Source organism: Bubalus bubalis, chromosome 18 (assembly GCF_019923935.1).
Source record: "Bubalus bubalis isolate 160015118507 breed Murrah chromosome 18, NDDB_SH_1, whole genome shotgun sequence".
NCBI lineage: Eukaryota > Metazoa > Chordata > Mammalia > Artiodactyla > Bovidae > Bubalus > Bubalus bubalis.
In genome coordinates, this window is record NC_059174.1 from 42854467 (window position 1) to 42881484 (window position 27018).

Genomic DNA, 27018 nt, shown 5'->3' on the forward strand with positions numbered 1-27018 from the left:
AGGGAACAGCATTCCCTGCTGCTGGGCTGGTGAGATGAGCTCTCTGCGTGCAGAGTTTGTGTGGCAGACTTGGGCACCTGTGGCCCCAGCTACATTCTGGTGTGCCTTATAGGAGGCATGGTGTGTCATAGGAATTCGTGCTGAATGGAGCCCGTTACTGACGGGAATGTTATTTCCATTTTTGTTTCTTCCATTTCCATGGAAGCAAGAAAAATACCAGGCATTTACATTGTGTTTAACCACTGCACAGCTTTCCATTGTTTAAGGGCTCCCCTGGCGGCTCAGATGGTAAAGAATGTGCCTGCAGTGCAGGAGACCTGGGTTCAATCTCTAGATCAGGAAGATCCCCTGGAGAAGGGAATGGCAACCCATTCCCTTGGGAATGGGTATTCTTGCCTGGGAAATCCCATGGACAGAGGAGCCTGGTGGGCTACAGTCCATGGAGTCGCAAAGAGTTGGATACGACTGAGCCACTAACTTTTTCTTTTTAAAAAATAATTATCTGGCTTTGTCAGATCTTTGTCGGGGCACGCGGGATGCTGCTTTGTGGTGCGTGGGACTCTCCAGTTGTGGCGCGCAGGCTCTGGAGCACGTGCGCTCAGTAATTGTGGTATGTGGGCTTAGTTGCTTCGCGGTACGTGGGATCGTGCTTCCCTGACCAGGAATCATCCCCAGGTCCTCCGCATTGCAGGGAGGAGGACACTGGACCGCCAGGGAAGTCCCACCTCGTTTTCTTTATTACAGTCAGTGTTGGAATTAACTCTGCATATCTTTGAAAAGGAAAAGGTTGATGGTAAACAAAAGAAAGCTCATATGAGATGTGACCAGACTTATCATGTAAGAAACAAAATTATTAGATGTTACCTACTCAGGCAAAGATTTCTTTTTCCTTTTTAATTTTTTTGAGAAGCTATTTCAATTTCAATTGTATTTTTATTACATTTTGATACTTCTCTTTGGAATTCCTTACGTTTTCAAAAATCAAAGTTCGGTACTTTCTAACACTTGGCTAATCAATCAAATAGTGCAGAAAGGCTATAAAGAACAGTAATTTTTTCATGTCCAGCTTCTTCTCACCCAGGCTCCTTGCTTGAGATAAACCTTTTTTTTTTCCTTAGCTATTTATTTTGACAGTTACCTCTTAAGTTTTAGAATCCCTGTGGTTATTGTACTTTGTCCATGCTTGCGCATCCTGGACCCTGTGCTGATTTAAGTTCTAGAATCCCTGTGGTTATTGTACTTTGTCCATGCTTGCGCATCCTGGACCCTGTGCTGATTTAAGTTCTAGAATCCCTGTGGTTATTGTACTTTGTCCATGCTTGCGCATCCTGGACCGTGTCCTGATTTCTGTGGCGGTTATCTGTCACACCCCTAAGCCACACGTCTTCAGACACTGTTCTAGGGATTCACCAGAAAAGGAATGAAAGTCTGTTTTCATGGAGTTTTCTTTTATTTTCTCAGTAAACTTCTGTTTTAGAATGATCACAAACTTCCAGATAAGTTGGAGAGCATTACGGAGAACTTGATTGTATCCTAAACCACGTGAGAGTAAGTTGCCAACTGGAATGCCCCATCTCTCCTCAGTACTTGGATGTGTTTTTCCTAGAAATAAGAGTACTTTCAAAAATATTCGCAGTATAGCCATCTACATCAGAGGTTACCGTTGCTGCATTGTGATCGTCTGACTCTCAGATAACCCCTGTCATTTTGCCAATCATCGCACTGAGTCCTCTGGGGAAGGAAGACACAGCTCAGCGTCAGGTGGAGCATCTCCTCGCCTCCCTGGGTCTGCAGCAGTCCTCAGTCTTTCTGGACTTTTCTGACTCTGACACTTTGGCAGATTATGGACCTGTTATTTCACAGCGTGTCCCAGTTGTGGCAGATGATCTCCTGTTTCCATTTTCATTGATTTTTGCTTTGAATTTAATTCTTTTTGTCTGCTTACTTTACATTTAATTTGCTCTTCTTTTCTAGTTTTCTTTTTTTTTATTTTATTTTTTTTTATTCTTTTCTAGTTTTCTAAGGTAGAAGCCTATACTATTAATTTAAATTTTTTCTTCTCTTCTCATACAAACATTTAATGCTGTCAACTGCCCGTCACTGAATCCCATAAATTTTGATAAGTTGTATTTTTATTTTCATTTGGTTAAAAACATTTCAGAATTTCTCTTGATATTTCTTCTTGATCCATGTATTATATAGAAGTGGGTTGCTTAATCTCCAAGTATTTGGGGATTTTCCAGCTATCTTGTTGTTGCTAAGTTAGTTTAATTCCGTTGTGGTCTGATAGTGTACTTTGTACAATTTCCACTTTAAGTTTATTTAGGTGTATTTTATATGGTCTGTCTTAGTGTCAGTTCCACTTGAGCTTGAGAAGAAAGTGTCTGCTGTAGGATGAAATCGTCTGTAGATGCCAATTCTGACCAGTTGAGGTGATGCTGTTGAATTCAGCTATACCCTTACAATGATTTTCTGCCCGCTGGGTCTGTTTATTTTTGGTAGAGAGCTGTTGCTGTCTCTAACTGTAATGGTATTCTCATTTATTTCTACTTGCAGTTTTATCAGTTTTGCCTCACATATTTTGATGCTTTCTTGTTATGCACATACACAATAAAGTCTCATATGTCTTTTTGAAGAATTGGGTTCTTTATTACTATGTGATGCTTCTGACCTTCATATTTTCCCTTGTTCTGAAGTCTACTCTATATGAAATTAATACAGCTACTTTAGCTTTTTTTTTAAGCTATAAAAATTTTACTGAGGTACAATTGATGTATAATATTATTTGTTTCAAGTGTACAACATAGTGATTCACAATTTTTAAAGGTTATACTGCATTTATAGATATTTTAAAATATTGCTTATATTCCCTGTACTGTACAATATATCCTTGTAGGTTATTTATTTTATGCATAGTAATTTGTACCTCTTAATCCACTGCTGTTTTTTGGAACTTCCCCCTTCCCTCCCCCCTACTGATAACGACTAGTTTGTTCTCCGCATCTGTGAGTCTGTTTCTTTTTTGCTAAATTCACTAGTTTTATTTTTTTTTTAGATTCCACATATAAGAGATGTCATACAGTATTTGTCTTTCCCTGTCTGACTTAATTTCACTAAGCATAAATCCATCCATGTTGTTGCAAATGGCAATTTTTCATTCTTTTTATGGCTGAGTAATATTCCAGTTTGTGTATACACACCACATCTTCTTTATTTGGGTATGGATAGATTGCTTCCCTATCTTGGCTATTATGAATAATGCTGCTCTGAACATTGGGGTGCATGTTTCTTTTCAACTTAATGGGACCATGTATTCTTTATCCATTCATCTGTCAATGGATGAATCTGTCGTTGCTTCCATGCCTTGGCTATTGTAAACAGTGCTATCCTGCTGGGGTGCATGTGTCTTTTCGAATTATGGTTTCCTCCAGACACACACCCATGGATGGGATTACAGGATCATGTGGCAGCTCAGTGTTTAGTTTTTTAAAGCACCTCCATACTTTTCTCCATAGTGATTGCACCAGTTTACATTCTAATCAACAGTATAGGTAGGTTCCCTTTTCTCCATAGCCTCTCCAGCATTTACTGTTTATGGACTTTTAATGCAGGCCATTCTGACAGGTGTGAGGTGATACCTCATTGTGCCTTTTAAAATTCATTTTTAATTGGAGGATAATTGCTTTACATGTTGTGTTGATTTCTGCTGTATATCAAGATAAGTCAGCCATAGGTGTACATATGTCCCCTTCCTCTTGACTCATTGTGCCTTTGATATGCATTTCTTTGATGATTCGCGATGTTGAGCATCTTTTCACGTGCTTGTTGGCCATCTGTATGTCTTCTTTAGAGAAAAGTCTACTTAGGCCTTCTGCCCATTTTTAATTGGTTGGGTTTTTTTGATGTTGAATTGTATGAGCTGCTTGTATATATTTGGAAATTAAGCCTTATCAATCATGATGTTTGCAAGTATTTTCTCCCAGTTGTCTTTTTGTTTATGGTTTCCTTTGCAGTGTAAAAGCTTGTAAGTTTAACCAGGTCCCATTTGTTTATTTTTGCTTCTGTTTTCCTTTGCCTTGGGAGATTGACTTATACGAATTTCTAGAATTTGTATAATTATTTGTCTTTTATTTGGTGAATTTAGACCAATACCCTTTAAAGTGATGATTGATTTAGTTAGATTGATACCTGCCAAACTCGTTACTGTTTTCTATTCATTGTCTTTGTTTTTTATTCTTGTCTTCCATTTTTTGTCATTTATAGCTTTAGCTGAGCATTTTACAGAATTCTGATTTCTTTCCTTTCTTAGCACATCAGTTTGCTTCTTTTTTCACTTTTTTTAAATGATTGCCTTAGATATTGCAATATTTACAACCAGTCCAATCTACTCTCAGATAACACTGAACCACCTTACAGGTAGTGCTAGTACCTTATAATAACAAGTATTCATAATTCCTCCCTCCTGGCCATAGTGCCATTGTTGTTATTCTTTTCATGAATATGGGTATGTTTGAAATAAATGTATATTTACATATTTTATATGTATATGCATAAATAATGAAATACTTTGTTGCTATTATTTTGAACAAACTGTTATCTGTTATATCTGTTTTCAAAAAAGAAAACCTTAAATTTGCCTTGACTTATTCCTTCTCTAATATGCATATCCTCAAGTTCAGTGATTCTTTCCACAGATGAATACAGTCTACTAAGTTCATCAAAGGCGTTCTTCATTTCTGTTAGTGTTTTTGATCTCTGGCATTTCTTCTTGATTCTTTCTTATAATGTTCATGTCCCTGCTTATATTACCCATCTATTCTTGCATATTGTTTGCTTGTTCTATTAGAATCCTTAGCATAGTAATCATTTGTTGTTCTGTTGTTCAGTTGCTAAGTTGTATCCACCTCTTTGCAATCCCATGGACTGGCTCCTCAGTCCTCCGCTGTCTTCTGGAGTCTGCTCAAGTTCATGTCCATTGAGTCTGTGATGCTATCTAACCTTCTTATCCTCTGCCGCCCTCTTCTTTTGCCTTCAGTCTTTCCCAGCATCAGGGTCTTTTCCAGTGAGTCATATATTTACATCAGGTAGCCAGAGTATTGGAGCTTCAGTTTCGGTATCAGTCCTTCTAATGAATATTCAGGATTGATTTCCTGTAGGATTGATTGGTTTGATCTCCTTGCAGTCCAAGGAACTCTGAAGAGTCTTCTCCATCACAGTTTGAAAGCACTAGTTCTTTGGTGCTCAGCCTTCTTCATGATCCATCTCTCGTATCTGTACATGACTTTCTGTCCATACATGGAAAAACCATAGCTTTGACTATATGGACCTTTGTCAGCAAAGCGATGTCTCTGCTTTTTAATATATTGTCTAGGTTTGTCATAGCTTTCCTTCCAAGGAACAAATGTCTTTTAATTTCATGACTGTAGTCACTGTCTGCGGTGATTTTGAAGTCCAAGAAAATACGTCACTGACTGCTTCTACTTTTCCCCCTTCTATTTGCCATAAAGTAATGGGACCAGATGCCATGATATTAGTTTTTTTTTAAATGTTGAGTTTCAAGCCAGCTTTTTCACTCTCCTTTTTAACTTTGATTAAGAGGCTCTGTAGTTCCTCTTCACTTTCTGCCATTAGAGTGGTATCATCTGCAAATCTGAGGTTGTTGGTATTTCTCCCAGCAATCTTGATTCCAACTTTTTGGTTCATCCAGCCCGGCATTTTGCATGATGTACTCTGCATGTAAGTTAAATAAGCAGGGTGACAGTATATAGCCTTGTCATATTCCTTTCCCAATTTTGAACCAGTTCGTTGTTCTATATCCAGCTCTAGCTGTTGCTTCTTGACCTGCATGCAGGTTTCTCAGGAGACAAGTCAGGTGGTCTGGTATTCCCATCTCTTTAAGAATTTTGCACTGTTTGTTGTGATCCACACAGTCAAAGGCTTTAGCATAGTCAATGAAGCAGTAGATGTTTTTCTGGAAGTCCCTCATTTTCTCCATGATCCAGTGAATGTGGCAATTTGATATCTGGCACCTCTTCCTCTTGGAAATCCAGCTTGTACACATGAAAGTTCTCAGTTCAACTACTGCTGAAGCCTAGCTTGAAGGATTTTGAGCATTACCTTGCTAGCATGTGAAATGAATGTAGTTGTATGGAAGTATGATCATTCCTTGTCATTGTCCTTCTTTGAGGTTGGAATAAAAACTGACTTTTTTCAGTCCTGAGGCCACTGATGAGTTTTCCAAATTTACTGACATGTTGAGTGCAACATTTCAACAGCATCATCTATTAGGATTTGAAATAGCTCAGCAGGTATTCCATCACCTCCACTTTGTTTGTAGTAATGCTTCCTAAAACCCCTTGACTTCGCACTCCAGGATGTCTGGTTCTAACTGAGTATCCACACTAATATGATTATCTGGGCCATTAAGACCTTTTTTGTATAGTTCTTCTGTGTATTCTTGCCACCTTTTCATACCCTCTTCTGCTAGATTCTTAGCATTTCTCTCCTTTTCGTGCCCATCCTTGTATGAAATGTTCCTTTGATATCTCCAGTTTTCTTGAAGAGATCTCTTGTTTCCCCCATTCTGTTGTTCTCCTCTATTTCTTTGCATTGTTTATTTAAGAAGGCCTTCTCACCTCTCCTTGCAGTTTTCTGAACTCTGCATTCAGTTGGGTATATCATTCCCTTTCTCACTTGCCATTTGCTTCTCTTTTTCCAGCTTGTGCTTCATCCAGCCTGGCAATTTGCACGATGTACTCTGCATATAAGTTAAATAAGCAGGGTGACAATATACAGCCTTAATGTACTCCATTCCCAATTTGGAACGAGTCTGTTCAGTCCGGGTAGTTCAGGCTCTGGTTAGTTTCTCCTGAGGGCAGACCTTGCTGAGAACAGAATGCACTGGCATATTTCAAAAAGGTTAATTTTCCCCTCCCCCTACTAAGCCCCAAGGGGATTTTTATATGATCTTCACTGTGAGAAGCTGTGGAGTTTCAGTAAGTGAGAGTCACAAAGTGTTGGGGGTCCTCTTGGAATTGTTAGTTTACTTTCCCACACTAGCTTCCAGTAGCTGGTCAATGTACAGTTCAGATTTTCCTTCTCTAATGCTAGGTTCTACGGAGATTTCTGCTCACATCAGTTGTGATTATCTGTCTCTCCAGTTGTAGGCAAGAAGGTTTTCCCTGTGGCCTTATCTTTTATGTCAGATATAAGAAGAGTTGTTATTTTTCACTTGGGTTAGCTGTTTACTGGGGAAGGCAATGGCAACCCACTCCAGTACTCTTGCCTGGAAAATCCCATGGGCAGAGGAGCCTGGTAGGCTGCAGTCCATGGTGTCACTAAGAGTCGGACAGGACTGAGCGACTTCTCTTTCACTTTTCACTTTCCTGCATTGGAGAAGGAAATGGCAACCCACTCCAGTACTCTTGCCTGGAGAATCCCAGGGACGGGGGAGCCTGGTGGGCTGCTGTCTATGGGGTCACACAGAGTCGGACACGACTGAAGCAACTTAGTAGCAGCTGTTTACTTACTGTTATGAGGGAGTGGTGAATTCCAGCCTCCTTACATGCTGGGATAGAAACTGGAAGTTAAATTGAGCTTTGAAATGTAAGATTGGTAAATATAAGATGACAGCATTATTTCTTCTTGGAGATTCTAATTGTGCCGGGAGCCAGCGTGAGGAACTCTGCCCGTGGCAAAGGTCATGAGGAAGGAGGCTTGGCATACGCAAAGGCGGGATCGAGCCTCAGGAGTCCCCTGGGATATTCTGGAGCATCTACCCCCAAAACCAGAGTCTGCCTACTTTACTGCTTTGTGCTCTCACCTCTGACTTTACGGGGGGCCGACCGCCACCACCATCTCGCTCTCTCTGAAAAGGAGTTAACTTACAGCTCCAGTTAATAAAGTTCCTGGGCATAATAGGAGTGTTTAAATCCAAACCCCTCAGATGGCTCTCTAACCTGCCTGACAAGTTTACCCGGACTCCTACAGCTATGCATACAATTGTTTACAGTCTCCCAACCGCGAGAGGCACGGGAAGCTTAAGATATTCAAATAGTATAGAGCCTCTCGGAGAGTTAGAAATTGTCAGACTAGAACTAGTAGAAGATTTCATTGTTGCGCCAATGCTTGCTGCCAAGTTTCCACATCCCCTGTATTGTATCCTTGGAAGTGTATTAATTAATATAGTTGGTATGTAGAAAAAATAAGTAGTGGCCTTGGTGTTAACAACTTTAGACCCTTAAGGTAATAAATTCTTTCCTTTGTTGTAAACCCACTGCACCTTTGCCCTATAGGAATGCAACTTTATCTAACACCTTCAGAGGATGGCGCCAAACTTGAAAATAATTACTCTTAGAGAAAATAAGTCTTATGGTTGACAAACCTTTGTCAGAGTCATAAAAGGTTAACATGCCTTCTGGCCAGAAGATGATGTAAATCACCTAATCCATTTGTATACGATAAGTTTGCAGAAAAGAAACCCTGGTTTCGATAAGGATCAGAGACTGCTGACTTTGCATGATTTCACACCCCCTATTATCCTCTATGTGCAACTTATGGTATAAAAGCCCCTGTTGAAAATAAAGCTATGGGCCTTGCTCACTGAAGCTTGGTCTCCCCATGTCATTCTTTCTCTCAACCTCTGGCTGAATTTCCATCTGGAGCACGGAGGCCCGCCAAGCTTACTAATTTTGCCTGGGCTTCTAAGATCCGACCCGGGAGGCCTCAGTTTCTCCTCTCCCACAGGAGAACGGAAGGACACCTGTGGCCTACGTAAGTGGTGCAAACTTCTAGGCTTGAAGTTTTATTGGTTTTCTGCACAAACCAAGCTATTCGGCCTGTTTTCTCCACTGAATTTTCCTGCTGAGCCATCCTCATTCTATTACTCTTTATATCTTTGATTAATATTTAATAAAAGCCAGTGTACTCGCTGACGCCGTCTCCCTTTCGATTTCCCTGGATCTGCTGGGGCTGGACCCAGGTATAATTGCTTTTCTTTTTCCTATTTATATTGTCTATCTCTGTTGACTCCTTAAGTTGTTCAAGATTCTCAGTGGAGTATTCTGTATTTTTTAAAATTTATTGAGACTTGTATTATGACTCAGAATACGGTCTCACTTGGAAAAGGCTGTGTGTGTACTTGAGAAGAATGCATATTGTGCTGCTGTTGGGGCAAGTGTTACGTAAATATTAGTTAGGTCATGTTGGTCGATGGTCTTGTTCAGGTCTTCTCTGTGTTTATGATTTTTTTTTTTTTGTCTACAGGTCTGTCAACTACTGGAGAGGCATTGGCATCTCCAGCTATACAATTGTTTTATTTATGACTCATTTCCATTCTGTTAGTTTTTGCTTCATGTATTTTGAAGCTGTCACTTAGGTACACGGGAGTTTAGAAGTTTTATGTCCTCTTGATGAATTGATATATGTCATTATTAAATGACTCCTTCTTTGATCTGAAGTCTACTTTGTCTCTTCTGGGCTATCATCTGAAACATATGTAGTGGCCTTTCCATGCAGTTGCTTGGGCTTCCTTGTAACATGACGGCTGGGTTACAGAAGTGAGCATTTTAAGAGAGCAGATCATAAGCGTATGACTTTTTTGTGTTCGAGCTTTGGAAGTCACAAAACATCACATCTGTGTTTCTAAGCCCACCCAGGCTTATGGGAAAGGAGTATGAGCCCACCCATCCTTGGGAGAAGTGTGGAAGTCACACTGTGAGAACAGCATGTGTGTTGAGAATCATGTGTGTTCTAGCCTCCTTTGCAAAATAGAGTCTGCCAATTTGGGAAAATAAATAATGGTTAAATTGTTAGTAAGCCAGTAAGGAATTTTTTTCAACATTTTTTTCTTTTTCCTAATAAGGATTGATACAAGATTTTTAAATTTAATCCCCTCAAGTAAAGTTTGATACAAAATCTTATGCTGTAACAATTTTATGTATTAAGGTTTTATTATGATAACACTTTTTTAGTAAGATCCTTTTGGTCCTGTTTTCTATTCATTTATAACACTTCCTAAGATAATTTTTGTTATTATTTTTATTCCAGATAAGACTGTAAAATGTAATATGGATTCATTGAAAGATTCACCTAAAAAAGAGTCTGAAAAGAAACAACAGTACATCTCCTTGAAAGATGTAAATAAGGTGCTGTTTTTAAATGTTCATTAAATATAAAGTTTATGTAGTGTTCATTTTAGAATATTCTTTAAAATCTACCAGGAACCAAAACTGTGGCTATGATAGTTTTATTCAGGAAAAAAACGTAAGTTTACACGTTTACTCTGTTTCAGATGAACAGGATAACCCTTGTTCCTCCCTTTTCAAGTCCTTGTTCTTGGCCTGCTGACCACTTGACAAAGTTGGGTGCATATTCTCACTTTAACAAGGGTATAAATATCTGGAATTATGGGACACTCTGATAGTTAAGGTCAAGTCTTACCTGTCCCTCCAGTTCCCTTGACAAGACAAGTGGAAGTAATTCCAGGACATTTTAAATACTGACTGTCTGAAAGGCTGGCTGCCTGCTATTTGGACCCTTCAGTCGAGTGTTTATAGTGGTGGCCTCTCCAGTTCTTGGTCTCTTCATATCTGTGTTGCCTGGACCTTATCTGAGATGGTTGTCTATGGGAACAACTCCCAAGGAATTTTGATGCCTCAAGAACACGTATGTTGCTAGCATAAATTTTCATCCTGAAAAAAAATTTTTTTTTTTTACAGTGTGTTGAATCTTCAGTGTGCTGGCCAACAAAGAGAGGCATAACCATATATGCCAATCCAGACACACCAGCTGCAAGGTATGATCTGAAAATCTAGTGTAATTGACTAGAGACTTAAGTATAATACTGTTTTATACAGTGTTCTGTAAGATTGATGATGGGAGAATATTCATTTTCAAAAAGAGTGACCCTGGAAATTTTGATCAAGCATATATTTAAAATCAATATGTTTGACAGCTGGCTAGCAGCACAGTTTTCCAAAAAGTGGTAGTGATTCTGGAGTCTCCTTGTTACCTTGTCAGACAGAACGGTGTCTGTAAGGCAGATGTCTTGATGTGAAGAGAGGGTATATGTGGGCCCCATGGCAGTTCAGGTTGGTGGAAGGTGAAGAATGGTTTCTTGTATCCTTGAAGATGAGCTTCCAAGTCTTTGTAACCCTGTCCTCAGCAAGATCCATGCCAGTGAAATTAATGGGAAAATGTGGTATTATGCACTCCGTGTAGAGGAAAAGACCTTAAATAGGAAGCTTCCATTTCTCCCTCCTGGACTGTATGCTACTGTTGCCATGCGTTGTATTTATACCTTTGTTACACATGCTGGAATCTGTTATTGTTCCTATTTAAACAGTTTTTCTTTGAGGGATTTAAATAAATAATAAGAGAAATTATCGTATATTTACCTATGTGGCTATCATCCATGCTTTTTACTTTTTGTGTAGATCCAGGTTTCGGTCCGGTACCATTTTCCTGTTACTTGAGGGACTTCCTTTACTATTTCTTGTATTATATTTCTTCCTTTACTATTTCTTGGGTCTGCTGGTGATGAATTCTTTCAGCTTTTATATGTCTGAAAAAGCTTTGCTAGGATAGGATTCCAGCTTTAAATTCCGTTTCCCCTGTATTTTAGCGATGTTGCTTCACCATCTGCCCGCTCATATTGTTTGCAATGCAAAATCTACCATCATATTTTTCCTTTGTTCCTCTGTTTGCAGCATGTCTTTTTCCTCTGTTTTTAGGGTTTTCTCTTCATTGCTGGTTTGAACAATTTAATTATTGTATGTCTTGATGAAGTTTCTCTCATGTTCTTATGCTTGAGATTCATTAGGGCTCTTCATTTGTAGGTTTCTGTCTTCATTGGGGCTTCCCTGGTAGCTCAATGGTAAAGAATCCACTTGCAATGCAGGAGACCCGGGTTCGATCCCTGGGATGGGAAAATCCCCTGGAGGAGGGTATGGCAACCCACTTTGGTACTTTTACCTAGAGAATCCTGTGGATAGAGGAGCCTGGCAGGCTGCAGTCCTTAGGGTTGCACAGTCAGATACAACTGTGCAGCAGCTAAGCAGCAGCAGCGGCAGTCTTTTCATCAGATTTGATAAGCATTCAGCTGTGTTATTCTACAAATATTTTTTCTGCACCTGTCAGTTTCTTCTTTTTTGAGACTCTTATAAGACAAATGTCTCTGAGGCTCTGTTCATTTTTTCAATTTTTTCTTGCTGTTCTTCTATATTAATCATTCTACTGGTCTGTGTTTAATTGACTCTTCTGTTATCTCCATTTTGCTATTAAGTCCATCCATTGAATTTTTTATCTGATGTATTATATTTTTTGTTCTAAAATTTTCATTTGATTTTTTTATAGTTTATATTTTTGCTGAGAAGAAAATAAAATTCTGATTGTGTCATTTAAGAGTGCTCACCTTTCCTTCTCTTATGGAGCATGGTTATAATAGCTCCTCTAGGGTGTTTTATAATCACGCTTCTGAGCTGTATTGGGGTTGGCACCTGTTGGTTATTTTTTCCCTCTACAGCTGATCTGATTTTCCTTATTCTTTGTATGTTGAGTAATTTTGGATTGTACTCTAGATACTTTGAATATTATGGCATAAGACTTAGGTTTAGGATCTTCTGGAGAACGTTGATTTTGCTGTTTTAGCAGGAGGTCGTCACTCCCTTAAGGTTCAAACCTCAAACTCTGTCTCGCTTGCCGTGGTGGTGATGCTGGCACTGTTTCCAGCTCTGCGGCCCGCTGCTTTGGGTCTGTTCTGGACACGCTCAGTTTGGGATTGGAGTGGGACTTGGGGTGGGTATGGGATTCCCCCCACCCCCAGCTCTCTATCTCTTTTTTCCCCAGGACTTTTCCTCACATTCACCATTTTATAGATGTTCTCGCTCCCTGTTCCTCTGACCAGATAGATGTTTTTTTGTGTGTGTGGAGAAGCTACCATGCACTTTGTGTGACTGGGGCTGCTTGTGGAATAAAATAGCAATGGAAATAAAAGAAGAAAAAAAGATGGAAAATTTCCCTCATCCAGTCTCTAGACCACTGGGTCCCCATTTCCTGGTTCATTAGAGAGAGAGAGAACTTTTCTCTTGGGGTTTTAAGTGACCACATGTGTGGTTAGTACCACTACATGCAGCTCCATGATCAGAGCTGGCCTTGGGGTTAGAACAAGAGGAGAGAGGGCCAGGAGAGGACAAGAGGGGAGAGGGCCGGGATTCCTCACACCCACTGGTCTCAGGCCCCTCTTCTCTGTTCTCTGGCTTGAAATATTTCAGCCGTCCTCATCTGAAGCTCCTGCACCTGCACTGATGCAGATTCCTTGATTGCGGAGGGTCTGCTGTACGACACTGTCTTATATAAGGGACTTGAGCATCCTTGGATTTCGGTATCCCTGGGGCTCCTGGAATCAGTACCCTGCAGATACTGAGATACTGACAGATGATTTTCTCAGGTTTTTTGACTTCTGCATCCTCTGCACCATTCTGCAACTCAGGCCACCCTTGTGTTAACACCAAGAAATAGAGAAATGTGAAAGCCAAGACACCCTCCATGATTCTGGTGGTTTTTCACGTTGGGACTTCCTCTCCTGTAGTTTCATACTTCATCCCAAGTTTCTCATCGTAATCCATAAGGGAGAGAAGCTGTAGGGGGCTTGCTCCCTCTTGGCAGCCCAAGGACTGTCAAAATGGTCTTCATACTCAAAGGACTCAGTTTCAGTTCTCAAAGAATTTACTTAAGTTGATCCACTTATTCTGTAGTGGTACTTCTCAAATTTTCTCCCAGAAAATAAAGGTATTTTCAGATTTGGAGTAAATGGATTCAGAAATTTTAGCAAATGTTTTTGATTTTTAGTGCTTCATGTCAAAAGTCAAGTGAGAAGCCACTTAGATCAGCTGAGAAGAAAGAATACAATGAGAAGAATGGCTGTGTGAAGTATGGGTTTTTTTTTTCTTGGCCTAAATTTTTAATTGAAATAATTGTAGAAAAATTATAAGCAGGAAGAATTGATATATGATTTTATTATTAATTTCAAACCTGCATTCCCAGTGATTCAGTTGGTAAAGAATCCACCTGCAGTGCAGGAGACACAAGAAACACAGGTCCAATCCCTGGTTTGGGAACATCCCCTGGAGGAGGGCATGGCAACCCACTCCAGTATTCTTGCCTGGAAAATCCCATGGACAGAGGAGCCTGGTGGGGTACGGTCCTTAGGGTCACAAAGAGTTGGACACGGCTGAAGCGACTGAGCACAACATAGCACATACACAGTGTCTTCTACAGGCTTTGGGGTTAGTTTTTTCTTTTCCATTTGCTAGGGCAGATTTTTCTGTTTAAAAGTTTTGTTCTACTGTAAGTAGTCATTCTCTGCCTCCCCTTCCTGAATCTCCTGTCAAGTGAACAATTTTATGAAACAAATTAAATATAGTTGATCTTTTGAGGGCTGTTGATTTTATATGGGTTGGCACTTGCTTTCTTCCTAGTTTTCTGATGTTAAATGGATCTACCACCTCCTGGAGAAAGTAGGTATTTATAGTGTGAAACTTGGGAAGTTTTTTTTTTTTTTTTTTTTTTTTGTCCTGCCAGATTCACAAAGTACTCACTTGCAGGTTGTTAACAGTAATCTCTTCATTTTATACTTGTTTAATCCACAGTGTATTTTTGTACCAATTTTTATGATTTCTTACCCTACCAGCCTAAAAAAACACTCTCACATTCCAAGTAACTGTGGCTGCTCTGAAGCCATCAGAGTGACAAAGTGTCTAAGACAGTTCAGAAGTGGGTAGATTGTACAGTAGCCGCTAACTGGGATGACTGGGGACAGGGTCATTGCCCTATGGCCATCTTGGTGTCCTGACTCCCTGGAGGCTGCTCTGTGGCCCTGTGACATCCCAGCAGGAGGGCCTCACGGTATCCACGGCCAAGGGCTCTGAACGCTGCCCCATGGAGCCCACGGGTCTTGGAATGGTTGTTAATGCACCAGAATTGACATCCTCCTACCCAGGCATCGCTCCACCTGATACCTGGAAGTAGTGATGCTCCAACAGGTTATTTTCCTTGACCCAAAGACTTTGCATTATCCATGTAGCTCATTCCTTTTAGCCTCATGCCCTTTACTTAGAACCCTCTGATGAAATGACATCAGTTATTTTATCAGTCTGTTGTGGGTTCCAGAGAACCTTGAAGTGATTGAAGATTAAACCATAGAAAAGGAAGGAGGCAGTGGGTTTCTTAGAAGGAACACGAGTTAGTGATCATGCAGTCTTTCTTCCTGTCCAGAGCCAGTGGTCCTGGGATCAGCACTGTGTGCAGAGCAGGGCCCAGTGGGGGAGGGGGAGGGGCAACACGAGCCTGGCAGACCCACCACAGCCCTCGTGGACAGTGGACAGTGGACAGTGTGGAACAGAGCAAGTGGTAATGTTGTGGCCAGGCCTGTAGTTCATTTTACCTCTGTCAAGGAAAATTTAGAATAATAGCTGAACTGAAGAGCACTTCTTTTTCCTTCAAATGATCCTTTTGATTATTTTATAGATTACTGCAGTTTTTAAATCCTGATCCTTTGAGAGCTGATGGAATCTCTGATCTACAGCAGGTATTGAACTCCCCCCCAGCCAAAAGAAAGAAAACTGTTTACTCTTTAAATCCCACTCCTCCTTTCCTCTAAATTTTAGATATAAAGAGAAATTCCTTGCATGGAGAACTTTACCTGAAGATGTCCTTTTAGAAATTATCTAATAAATTACTGCTTTAGAACATGGCTCCTTTTCTGTTTGGGTAATAGATAATCTTCCTTTCATTTGGTTATTTTGATGGGTTTTGATTTACACTAGGGTTTTACACTGAAACCAAACTCTCACGTCCTCTTCATCTCCGTAAGGTTCTTGGTATTGTGTGCTAACACCATTGGGCAGAGCCATCTAGCACCTGTGTTCTTAGTTGCAGAAGCTGAAGTCGGGGTCCCGGCAGCCCATGGCAGTTTTGCGAAACAAAATTGAGCCCTGCTTGTCCATCGAGACAGCACCACTCTCAACAGACCTGAAAAAGGTGATGGGATTCATAAAGGAACGCTGACCTGTTGTAATGTAAAGAGATTTTTAATCAACAGTTCTGAGGTTGCATTTCCATAACTTCTTTGCTTTTGAAACTCCCTTTTAAGATTTTGTTATTAATTTCTCATTTATTCTTAAAGTCCAGGTTAACGTCTTATAAGTGAATAATTCCTTTTGTGGAGAAACCTAAATGCTTTTGTGCAGTGAGTTCTCAAATGAGCCTCTGAAAGGAAGCTCAGAAGGGGCACAAGCAGTCGGGGCAGTTAGACTATTCTCTGCATTCTCTTCAGAATTGCGTTCTAGAACTGTGGTTTCACTTAGAGCGTCAATTTCAAGCATCAGTTTAGATCATGTTTATCTGCTTCCCTCTTGATATTAAAAAAAAAGAAAAGAAAACCCCACAAGGATGAATAGAATGAGCGTGAAGTCTTTATTGGGCAGGAAATTTCTTACAGGCTTTTGGGAGATGGAAAAACAACAGCAGAAGGCGGCTGGCCACTGACTGGCCACTGAGAAAGGGGCAACGTGGGGAGGGCTCTGAACTGCCCCCCTTGTTTCCTGAGCACCCACAGCCCAGCTTCTCAGGAAGGAGATGGAGGCTCTGCTTGGAGACACTGAATGACCCTCAAGAATAACCTTCAGGCAACGCTGTTGTTCAGTCCTCCCAGTAAAAATGCCTGCTTGCTGCCTGTCTCCCTTCAGTGATGGGACTCTGACGTGGTGCTGAGCTCCAGCCTGCCTACAGGTGTAGCCCAGCATTTAGTGTCCTTGATGGGAGCAGTCTCCAGGGATCCTTGGACATTTTGAAGAAAGCCTTCACCTGGGGAAAAAGGAAAACCAAACAAACTCTGAAAGAAACAAACGATGTCGGGAGCGAAAGAAAACATGAGAAAGTAGATATCCTCAGAGATAAGAGAAGATACTGCTCGACTTTAATAAGGTGCTATAAAAAAGAGAAACAGATAAAAAGGGGTCTTAGGAATTAAAAATACTATAGAAAGAAAAAACAGATATGAGAGGTAAAATAGAAGTTAACATCAGAAAGTAGAACAGAAAGATGGAAATGGGGGGAAAAGAGAATTTGAGAATCAATTTGAGGTCTCGTATCTGAATAGGATTTCTAGAAAGAATGACGAAAGAGGGCAGAAAATCCTGGGCATAGCACATGGACACTCCCTAGACTTAATGGATATGACTTTCTAAATTTAGAGAGTTTGGTGACCACAGACCCAGCACAACTGAGGAGCAAGAGCATAGACACGTTGCTACGAAGCATCTGAATTGAAAGGGATCCAGAGATGCTGCAAGCTTCCAGGGAGAAGAAACCCAGCCCTGGAGGGTCAGAAACCAGAATGGCTTCAGACTTGTCCATGGGCCGCCAGAGGAGCACTGACTCCAAAATATTGGTGAAAAGTGACTTCCAACATGGAAGTCTCTAGCCGAACCACTAGTGAAGAGTGAGGATGAAATGAAGGCATTTTCACATGTGCAGAGTCTGAAATTTCCTTCTTCTGTACCTTTTGTCGAGAAGCTGCCAAAATTTGATCTCCACCAAACCAAGAAATTCACCTGAAAAAGTTACAAAGAAGAGGTGACATTGCAGGAAGATCCCCGTCCCGGGTACAGCTGGGGCTCAGGGCTGGGGGATGAGGTCTTCAGAGAACTGACGGGCTGGCTGGTGAGTTCAGCCTTGTGGAGGAGCGCATCCGTGCAGCTGGAGAGCTCTGTGGAACATTTGGGGGGTTTCAGTGAGAGTTATATACAAAATTAAGCAAACAAAAGGCATGTTTGTTTGGGGGAATTACAAAACAAAAACTTTGCAAGTGGGGCTGATGCACCAGCAGTTTATCAGAAGGAAGAAGAGAAACTACATCCTTGCTCTGGTAAGCATTAAACACCTGGTCCTTCAACACGCTGCCTATTGGATCCTTTCAGTCTGAAGCCCAGAAAAGCAGAGAGTCTCTTTGAGCAGGAGTTCACTGCTGGAAAATGTCTGGGGGGACTTACTAAGTTAGGTGTTGGAAAATACCAGACTGAGCAGTGAGTACTTGTTGGGGTAAGGTAAGCAGTGAGAAGGGTCTGTTAGCTTTCTGTACTTTATTGGTGTCTTGGTTGTCATTGATGTTTTGTAGGCTCTTCAAAGAAATAAGTTTCCAGGCCCCAGCCACACTGAGTCTTACTCTTGGCCTCCCATAGCACGTGGCTGCGACGTGGTGGTCATTTCTCACTGTGGAAATGACCCTTTGTTGTACCTTCCACCAATGCTCACGATTCTGCAGACAGGGGGCTGCTACAAGTCGTTGCCAAGTAGAAACGGAGTAAGTTGAAGACAGTTTTGTTTTCCAACAAAATGGATTCAAAGTTTATTTTAAACTTGATGCCTGACTTTTGGTTAAGTTTAGGTTACATTAAAACTGAGACAGAGACTGTCCTGTGAGAAACTCTTCCCAACGCAGACACTGGTTCTTGCCGAGAATCCCTGGTTGTTGGCAGTTGTCTGAGTCCGAGTCCTGCTTTTCGTGATGAATGTACAGTTTATAGAATTGTTTCACTGGCTGGGATCTAATCGTCACAGCAGCCCCTTGAGATGCTCAGGCTGTGTGTTGTTTTCACTATTTTATAGATGAGAAAATTAAGCTCATGAAAAGGCCTTACCTGCTGACAAGTGTGACAAGACGTGGGATTTGAATTGAGATTATCTTTTTAAAATTTGTATTTGTTTGGCTGCATGAGGGCTTAGCTGTGGCACGTGGGATCTTTCGTTGCGGCGCACAGACTCTCGTTGCCGCGTGTGGCCTCTCTAATTGCGGTGTGCGGGCTTCAGAGCCCCAGGGCTCAGTATTTCAGTGTGCGGGCAGGTCAGCGTGCGGGCGTAGTTACTCCACAGCACGTGGAATTTTAATTCCCTAGCCAGGGATCAAACCCACATCCCCTGCATTGAAAGGCCGATTCTTAACCACTGGACCACGAAGGAAGTCCCATGAATTTAGATTTTCTGTCATCTTGTCCCTGTTCACTGTTTTGTAATCCTACTTTATTTTTCCCAAGCACAAGAATCGGAAAATAGCTGAGAAGCCAGACGGAGAGGGGAGGAGGTGGATGTGAGGGTCCAGTGGTGGGTGGGGGAGTACCATCTGCTTTGTTGGGGTCTGGCTGTCAGGGAACTGATAAGTGTGATCTGTTTCAGTTCTTCTCCCCAGAGATACACTACGGGTGGTTCGATCACTCATTATAAGGCGAAAAATAGCAGTACAGGTTTCATCTTAGGAAAGATAATAGTTTATCTAATTATGCCTTGTGGTTTTATGAGTTTTCTTTGGAAATCTGCATTGTCTGTGTTATGATGTATTAACTTAATAATATTAAGTGGATGCATTTATATCACTCAGGTAGCAGCTGACCCCATTGATGAGAGGCAGCTTTGTGTTGAGATTGGCCCCTGGCTGGGCCAGGAGGGAATGTCCAGGTCTACCGCTTGTGGCCGTCCTGTTTCGTCCGTGTCTCCAGGGTCAGCCTGCATTTAGGCGTGAGCCCTGGAAGCTGGTGCTCGCCTGGATCTGCATAAAAGAAAGAGGAGACTTGTTCTTGTCTTCAGTTAACTGAGGCTGTGTGTTCAGAAAGGTGTCGGCAGACAGTCCCCCTTCCAGAGAGATCCCTGAGGGAGAGCGGAGGGCAGGATTCAGGTGGTGCGGCAGGAATCTTGCTGTCCTAAGGAAGAGATGTTAACCTTTTCCACAGCCCTTTTCAGGAGGCTGTTAGTGCATCCTTGCGCTGTCTGGAGCCAGACTGCCTGGCTTGAAATCCTGTTGCTGCTGTGTGTTTAGCTGCGCAGCCATGCGCAACTGCTTCCACCTCTCTGCCCTATGCTGCTCCTCTGTGCAATGAGATAGGACCTCGCCTGCCTCTAAGGGAACTTTACAGATGAAATGATTTTTACTTGTGCATAAGTGATTTTTAGTTTAGACCTTATCAGAAGCTGAGTCACTGTGTCTGTCTCCATTCTAATGAGATTATGTTTTGGCTTTTCTGACCTACATGACAGTGATGATGGCAAAGACTTGGTAGTGCTTACTGCACACAGGGAGGTGTCCTGCATGCTTTTACATACACTTTCTGTGATTTTTTAACCTTTGTCCAAAATTATATTGAATTTGTTTGTCTTTGCAGCCTCTGGCAGTCATCGTGTGCCCTGGATGGAAAAAGGCCCAATTTATTTTTGAGTTATTGGGAGACTATAGCGCGTCCTGCAGACCTCTTCATCCTGTGTTGTTAACAATCGGACTCCACAAAGATGAAGCCAAAAATATGAAGCTTCCAAGGGGGTGTAAGCAGCCTTTCAAGGCTATTTGGTTTTCCCTAGAGAACACGGTGCAGCCCGGCTCAGGCAGACCTGGGAGCCACCCAGTCACGGGGCTTGTGTGTTGGCCGGCCTCACTTATCAATTATGTATCTGTGTAGGTAGTCAGGGTGTACTCGTGGCTTACATTTGTTTTACTGAAATAAGTCTGTCTTTTCATTCATTTATCAACTATGTAGTAAATACCTACTGTTCATTTGAAGGTGAAGGTGAAGTCGCTCAGTCGTGTCTGACTCTTTGCGACCCCGTGGACTATAGCCTACCAGGCTTCTCCATCCATGGGATTCTCCAGGCAAGAGTACTGGAGTGGGGTGCCATTGCCTTCTCCAGGGGATCTTCCTGACCCAGGGATCAAACCTGGGTCTCCTGCATTGGAGGCAGATGCTTTATTTAGTGTTCACTAAAACCCCGCCCTGCCTTTCAGGAGCTCAAAACCTGGTGGAAACCCAGGTTACTGAATCAGAAAATACAGGGGCTGGCCCAGGCAGGCCTCTTGTGTACCCACCTGAGTAAGAAAAACAGGTTTTTATTTTATTAAAAGGCATTTCTAGAAAGTGTGTGAAATCTTAGCAAAGGAAATCTTAGAATCACGTGTGGAAAATCTAAAGTGTCAACTCTATTTTCTTTTAAAATGTAGGCAATGTGGTTGTCACAACACCACATAGTCTCCTGAGACTTCTCCAGTATCAAAGCTTATTGTTTCTTAGACTCTGTCACCTACTTTTGGATGAGGTGGAAGTATTACTGTCTGAGGCTAATGAGCAAGTAAGTGTGCCACGTTCATTCAGATGCCGTTACTACTTAGAAATATTTACATATATGTATATATACAGAGAGAGAGAGAAAATTGAAACTCTTTTAGAAATCAGGAAATTTAGTTGGGAAGAACCTGGTTAGTCTAAAAAAATTTTTCCTTTAACTGCTGTAATTAAGATGAGAGACTGTTTATCTGAATTTTCTACCCAATGTTAAAGTGCTTTGAAGAGCAAAAATTCTTTCCTAGGGAGATTTTTCTAAAATACTTAATATTTTTCTGGTTATAAAATCAATAATTTTGTTTTAGAAAATTTGGGAAATAGAGAACACTTCAAAAACCCCCACATGTGTAATCTTAACACTCAGAGGTAATCAATTGTTCCTAATTTAGAGTATTTCTTTCCTTTTTGTAATTCTGGTGTCTGTTGATACATATAATTAATGTTCAGTTTAGTTGCTCAGTCGTGTCTGACTCTTTGCGACCCCATGAATTGCAGCATGCCAGGCCTCCCTGTCCATCACCAACTCACGGAGTTTACTCAAGCTCATGTGCATCAAGTTGGTGATCCCATCCAGCCACCTCATCCTCTGTCATCCCCTTCTCCTCCTGCCCCCGGTCCCACCCAGCATCAGGGTCTTTTCCAGTGAGTCAGCTCTTCACATGAGGTGGCCAGAGTATTGGAGTTTCAGCTTCAGCATCAGTCCTTCCAATGAACACCCAGGACTGGTCTCCTTTAGAATGGACTGGTTGGATCTCCTTGCAGTCCTAGGGACTCTCAAGAGTCTTCTCCAACACCACAGTTCAAAAACATCAATTCTTCGGCACTCAGCTTTCTTCACCGTCCAACTCTCACATCCATACATGACCACTGGAAAAACCATAGCCTTGTCTAGACGGACCTTTGTTGGCAAAGTAATATCTCTGCTTTTCAATATGCTATCTAGGTTGGTCATAACTTTCCTTCCAAGGAGTAAGCGTCTTTTAATTTCATGGCTGCAGTCACCATCTACAGTGATTTTGGAGCCCCCCAAAATAAAGTCTGACACTGTTTCCACTGTTTCCCCATCTATTTGCCATGAAGTGATGGGACTGGATGCCATGATCTTAGTTTTCTGAATGTTGAGCTTTAAGCCAACTTTTTCACACTCCTCTTTCACTTTCATCAATAGGCTTTTTAGTTCCTCTTCACTTTCTGCCATAAGGGTGGTGTCATCTGCATATCTGAGGTTATTGATATTTCTCCCAGCAATCTTGATTTTAGCTCATGCTTCTTCCAGCCCAGCGTTTCTCATGATGTACTCTGCATAGAAGTTAAATAAGCAGGGTGACAATATACAGCCTTGACATACTCCTTTTCCTATTTGGAACCAGTCTGTTGTTCCATGTCCAGTTCTAACTATTGCTTCCTGACCTGCATATAGGTTTCTCAAGAGGTAGGGCAGGTGGTTTGGTATTCCCATCTCTCTCAGAATTTTCCACAGTTTATTGTGATCCACACAGTCGAAGGCTTTGGCATAGTCAATAAAGCAGAAATAGATGTTTTTCTGGAACTCTGTTGCTTTTTCCATGATCCACTGGATGTTGGCAATTTGATCTCTGGTTCCTCTGCCTTTTCTAAAACCAGCTTGAGCATCTGGAAGTTCACGGTTCACGTATTGCTGAAGCCTGGCTTGGAGAATTTTTAGCATTACTTTTTAATGTTATCAGGACCTTATTTTGTGTATTAGTTTGTAACTTGCATTCCAGTGAACAGCATTGTGAGTGCTGCTACTCACTATTATTCCCTAGCATGATTGTTATTGTCCACTTAATATTGAATCCTATGGGCACAATATAATTTGTTTTATAATTGTCCTATATTTGGATATTTAGGATTATGTGTGTGTGTGGCTGAAGAAACACATCTTTTTTGCACACACTTTTCTTAGGATAAATTCCTAGGAAGGGGATTAATGGACCAGAGGCTGTGAATTCTTAGAAGGCATTTGTTGGAAGCAGTGGCAGCCTGGAGCATTCCTGTGGGGGCAGTGATGCCCCCAGCGTCGAGTCCAGGCTTTGTTACTTACTGACTGTGTGGGCCTGGGCAGGGTTCCTGAACTCCTCTGAAGTCTCAGTTCTTATTTGCAAAGTTAACATCTGGAGCGCTGCCTTGTACACTGGCCCTTCTGAAAGTGTAGATGAATTTGCACTCCATCAGGCAGTATACCAGGGGCCACACACGCTGGACCCCTAGCAGTAGGAGGCCCTCGTCCAGCTTCCTCTTCCAGGCTGATTGTTACTCATGGAGTCTGATTTACTTAATCTCTGTGTCCTTGACAGTTTGCTAAATTGAGCATTGATTTGTACTGGCCCTTTGTACCCAATCTTCTATGAGCTGCTGTTTCATTTCCTTTGATTGTTTTCTTTCAGTGGGATTCTTTTTTCTACCTAGTTTGTACAGTAGAAGTTTTTATATAAGGCAGTTAATCCTTTATTACCTTTGTTACCCCTGATTCTGGGAAAGACTGAGGGCAAGAGGAGAAGGGGGCGACAGAGGATGAGATGGTTGGTTGGTATCACCTACTCAATGGACATGAGTTCGAGTAGACTCTGGGAGATAGTGAAGGACGAGGAATCCTGGCATGCTGCAGTCTGTGTGATGGCAAAGAGTTGGACATGACTTAGTGACAACAACAACAAATTAATCCTTTGTTACCTGTGTTATCCATGCATACCTAGATGATGTTTATTTTAATTTTGTCTATGTTTAACATTTTTCCTTTTTAGTTTTTTTTTCCTTTTGCTTTAATGTTTAAAGACTTTCCCCATTCTGAGAACAGAAAATATACACTCTTTACCTTTTATGTTCTGTCAAACTAATTCTTAGTCTCTTTTGAAATAAAAATGAAATTAATTATACTAATTTTTTAGATGTTTGCTATATTAGATAACTTAAAAAAAAACATGGAAGTTGAAGAAAGGGAATCTGCCCCACATCAGATTGTTGCAGTTGGAGTTCACTGGAACAGACATATAGAGCATTTAATCAAAGAGTTCATGAACGACCCCTACATTGTGATCACGGCCATGGAAGAGGCTGCCCTCTATGGCTGCGTCCAACAGGTAGTGAGTTGTGGGTGTGCATGGTGGGGGCTGGTGAGCACAGGCCAGTAACCTTTATTCATGGCTTAATATTTAAAGGTTACGGCATTGATTTCATATACAAATCTGGACTTATGTATTTGAATTTCTATTGCTTTTTATACCTTCTTCTCTGTTAAAATTATGACTTTCCCATAAAAAGGAAAACTGGGGCGCCTTGAACATGTTAAAAAGCCCCGCTGTTTTTGCGTTTCTTTACCAGGTAGTACATCTTTGCTTAGAATGTGAAAAAACTTCTACTTTACTCCAGACTCTTGATTTCATCCCAAGCCAGGCACAGAAGACCTTGATCTTCACCTGTTCTGCAGCTGAGACAGAAATAGTGTGTAAGGTGAGCCCTGCCACACATGAAACATTCTTATTGCCTGTTCACACTGTGGCTGAGTCTGGAGTCATCAGAGAATTATTGGAATAGTTACATATTTGACAAGAAAATAAAATTTTATAAATTCAACATCAGAACCAGCTCTGCCATAAAGCAAAACTGGTGACAGTAGGACAGCAGGAGGCCTGACGTTGAGAGCGTCAGAGCCAAGGGGGGCCTGGCTGAGCATGGAAAGGAGCTGGTTCATGCCCACGTGGCAGCCCCTCTGTCCCCTCTGGTTAAGAAAGTAGAGATGATGACACTAAGATATACCATCATTTTATCCAGAGAAGCCAAATAAATTGGCCAAAGATTTAATCTAATTGTATATAAATACTAAAATGTAGAAACAAGGCCACGTACAAAAGAAGCAGTAGAGCATCTACATTTCAACAAAAATGAACTAGGTGTGTAGTGGCAAAACCCCTCCTGACGATAGTGCCATACATTTCATGTGTTCATGTACACACCTCTACAGAGGTGAGCATACATACACATAAGTATAGACACACACACACACACACACGTATGCACACATTATTTTAAAAGGAAGAAAAATTGTTTTAGCAAAGTAATTTTGTTTCACTGGAGCACGTGTTTAGATATAAATGATAGAATTTTGAAAGTATATTTAAATTTACAACCATCTCATTCTTAGAATTAGTGGATCAGTGAGGTAACCCCCTCACAGATAATTTTAAATGGTTTATATTGATGTAATTGATAATTACTGATGAAAAATTATCTCTTAAGTTTATATTCCTGAGTGTGAACTGGCCCCTTTGGTTTCATCTTCAGGTGGTAGAAAGCAATTCCATATTTTGCTTGAAAATGCATAAAGAAATGATTTTTAATTTAAAAAGTGTTTCACAACAATGGAAGAAGAAGTTAAGTTCTGGTTCTCACATTGTATTAGGTAAGTATTTTAATTTCTACTTCTATTTAGAGAAGGCTGAACTAATAGGAATTATTCTTTGATTTATTTACCTCTTCTCCAAATTTCTTATTCTCAGAGTTATTGAGAATATATTAGTAATGTTAATTTCAAAGTGAAAATTAACTTCAGTTAATTGATATTGAGGTGAAGTTCAGGTATCTCCAGGGCAGTGGTCAGCAACCCTTGGTCTAGATGTGCTCCCTGGAGTCGAGTTTAAGGATCACTGTCATATATATGTATGCCTGTGATGAAACTTGTCATAAATGATCGCTAAATTTGGTATTGGAAATACAAAACTCAATTTGTATTAAATAAGTGAAAGCATTACATGGGCAGCTTAGATTTGTAATAGAGGCATTTTTCAAGTTAAAAAGGAGACTATTTTTTCTGAAATTTAATTACTGAGCTTTGAAATTTGGGGAAAAGAAATGGGAAAGAAGTTTCCTTGTATCTCAACAGTAAAATGAAATAAATGTTTTGAAATGTGGTTCCTGGAATTTTCTCCATGAAGTGGGTGTGGTACAATCCCAGCCTTTTTTGAGATCATCACCTCTTTCTCTCCAGCCCTCACAGATGACTGCATCCCGCTCCTGGCCATCACCGATGCCACGTGTGTCATTCACTTCAGTTTTCCTTCCTCTCCAAAAGTTTTCGGTGGACGCCTATATTGCATGTCCGATCATTTTCAGAGTTTAACTGAACAGGTTTGACTCATATGCATTATTTACTATTTCACTGGCATTTTCCACGTAATGACAAACTTAGAGTCTGTAAAGTTTTATCATTTAGACCAGTATGGATGATTCACTTCCTTTATTTGCCCCCAATTTTAAGGGTTCTGCAGAACAGGGAGATAAAAAGACCAAATCTGTCTTGCTGCTGTCGGAGAGAAATGCCTGCCACGCAGTTGGTATCCTGCGCTACTTGGAGCGAGCAGATGCCAAGATCCCGTCAGAGCTGTACGAGTTTACGGCGGGGGTTCTGGAAGCCAAAGAAGATAGAAAAGCCAGAAGGCCTCTTTGTCCATATCTTAAGGCTTTTGGTTTTTGCAAGTAAGCCAGTCATCTTTTTTTTTTGAAATACAATATGCAGTAAACTGCATAGATGGTACATTTATAGCTTGAGGGTGGTTATATAGGTAATGCAACCCATGTGAACCACACCCAGCTCTGAGGGGCCCTCTTAGAGGTCCTCTCCATCTCCTTCCCAATTTGTTCCTCCTCCAGAAGTAACCACCCTCATTTTATCTACCAACACTGACTAATTTTGCTAGGTTTTGAATTTTATATAAATGGAATTGTGGTATGTTCAGCCAACTGTCTGTTGCATTCATCCATGTATTGGTATTTTATTTATTTATTTTGTGGCTCAGAATTCCATTGTGTGATTATATCTATATTCATTCTCCTTTGGATGGGC

The 27018-nt window shown here is 41.0% G+C and overlaps 1 protein-coding gene across 4 annotated transcripts in view; it reads left to right on the forward strand.

Moving 5' to 3' along the window:
* TDRD12 (tudor domain containing 12) overlaps positions 1-27018 on the forward strand; it is a 77067-nt gene that overhangs the window by 28115 nt on the left and 21934 nt on the right. For 3 of the 4 annotated variants that reach the window (XM_044932180.2, XM_044932178.2, XM_044932181.2), the window contains exons 9-21: positions 10048-10145; positions 10719-10795; positions 13849-13929; positions 15526-15586; positions 15931-16038; positions 18176-18361; positions 20211-20367; positions 21038-21165; positions 24068-24262; positions 24501-24629; positions 25461-25578; positions 26164-26303; positions 26434-26651. In XM_044932180.2, the coding sequence (XP_044788115.1) occupies positions 10048-10145; positions 10719-10795; positions 13849-13929; positions 15526-15586; positions 15931-16038; positions 18176-18361; positions 20211-20367; positions 21038-21165; positions 24068-24262; positions 24501-24629; positions 25461-25578; positions 26164-26303; positions 26434-26651 (1696 nt within the window). The remainder of the gene's footprint in view (positions 1-10047; positions 10146-10718; positions 10796-13848; positions 13930-15525; positions 15587-15930; positions 16039-18175; positions 18362-20210; positions 20368-21037; positions 21166-24067; positions 24263-24500; positions 24630-25460; positions 25579-26163; positions 26304-26433; positions 26652-27018) is intronic. The other variant, XM_044932179.2, reaches the window with a different exon arrangement.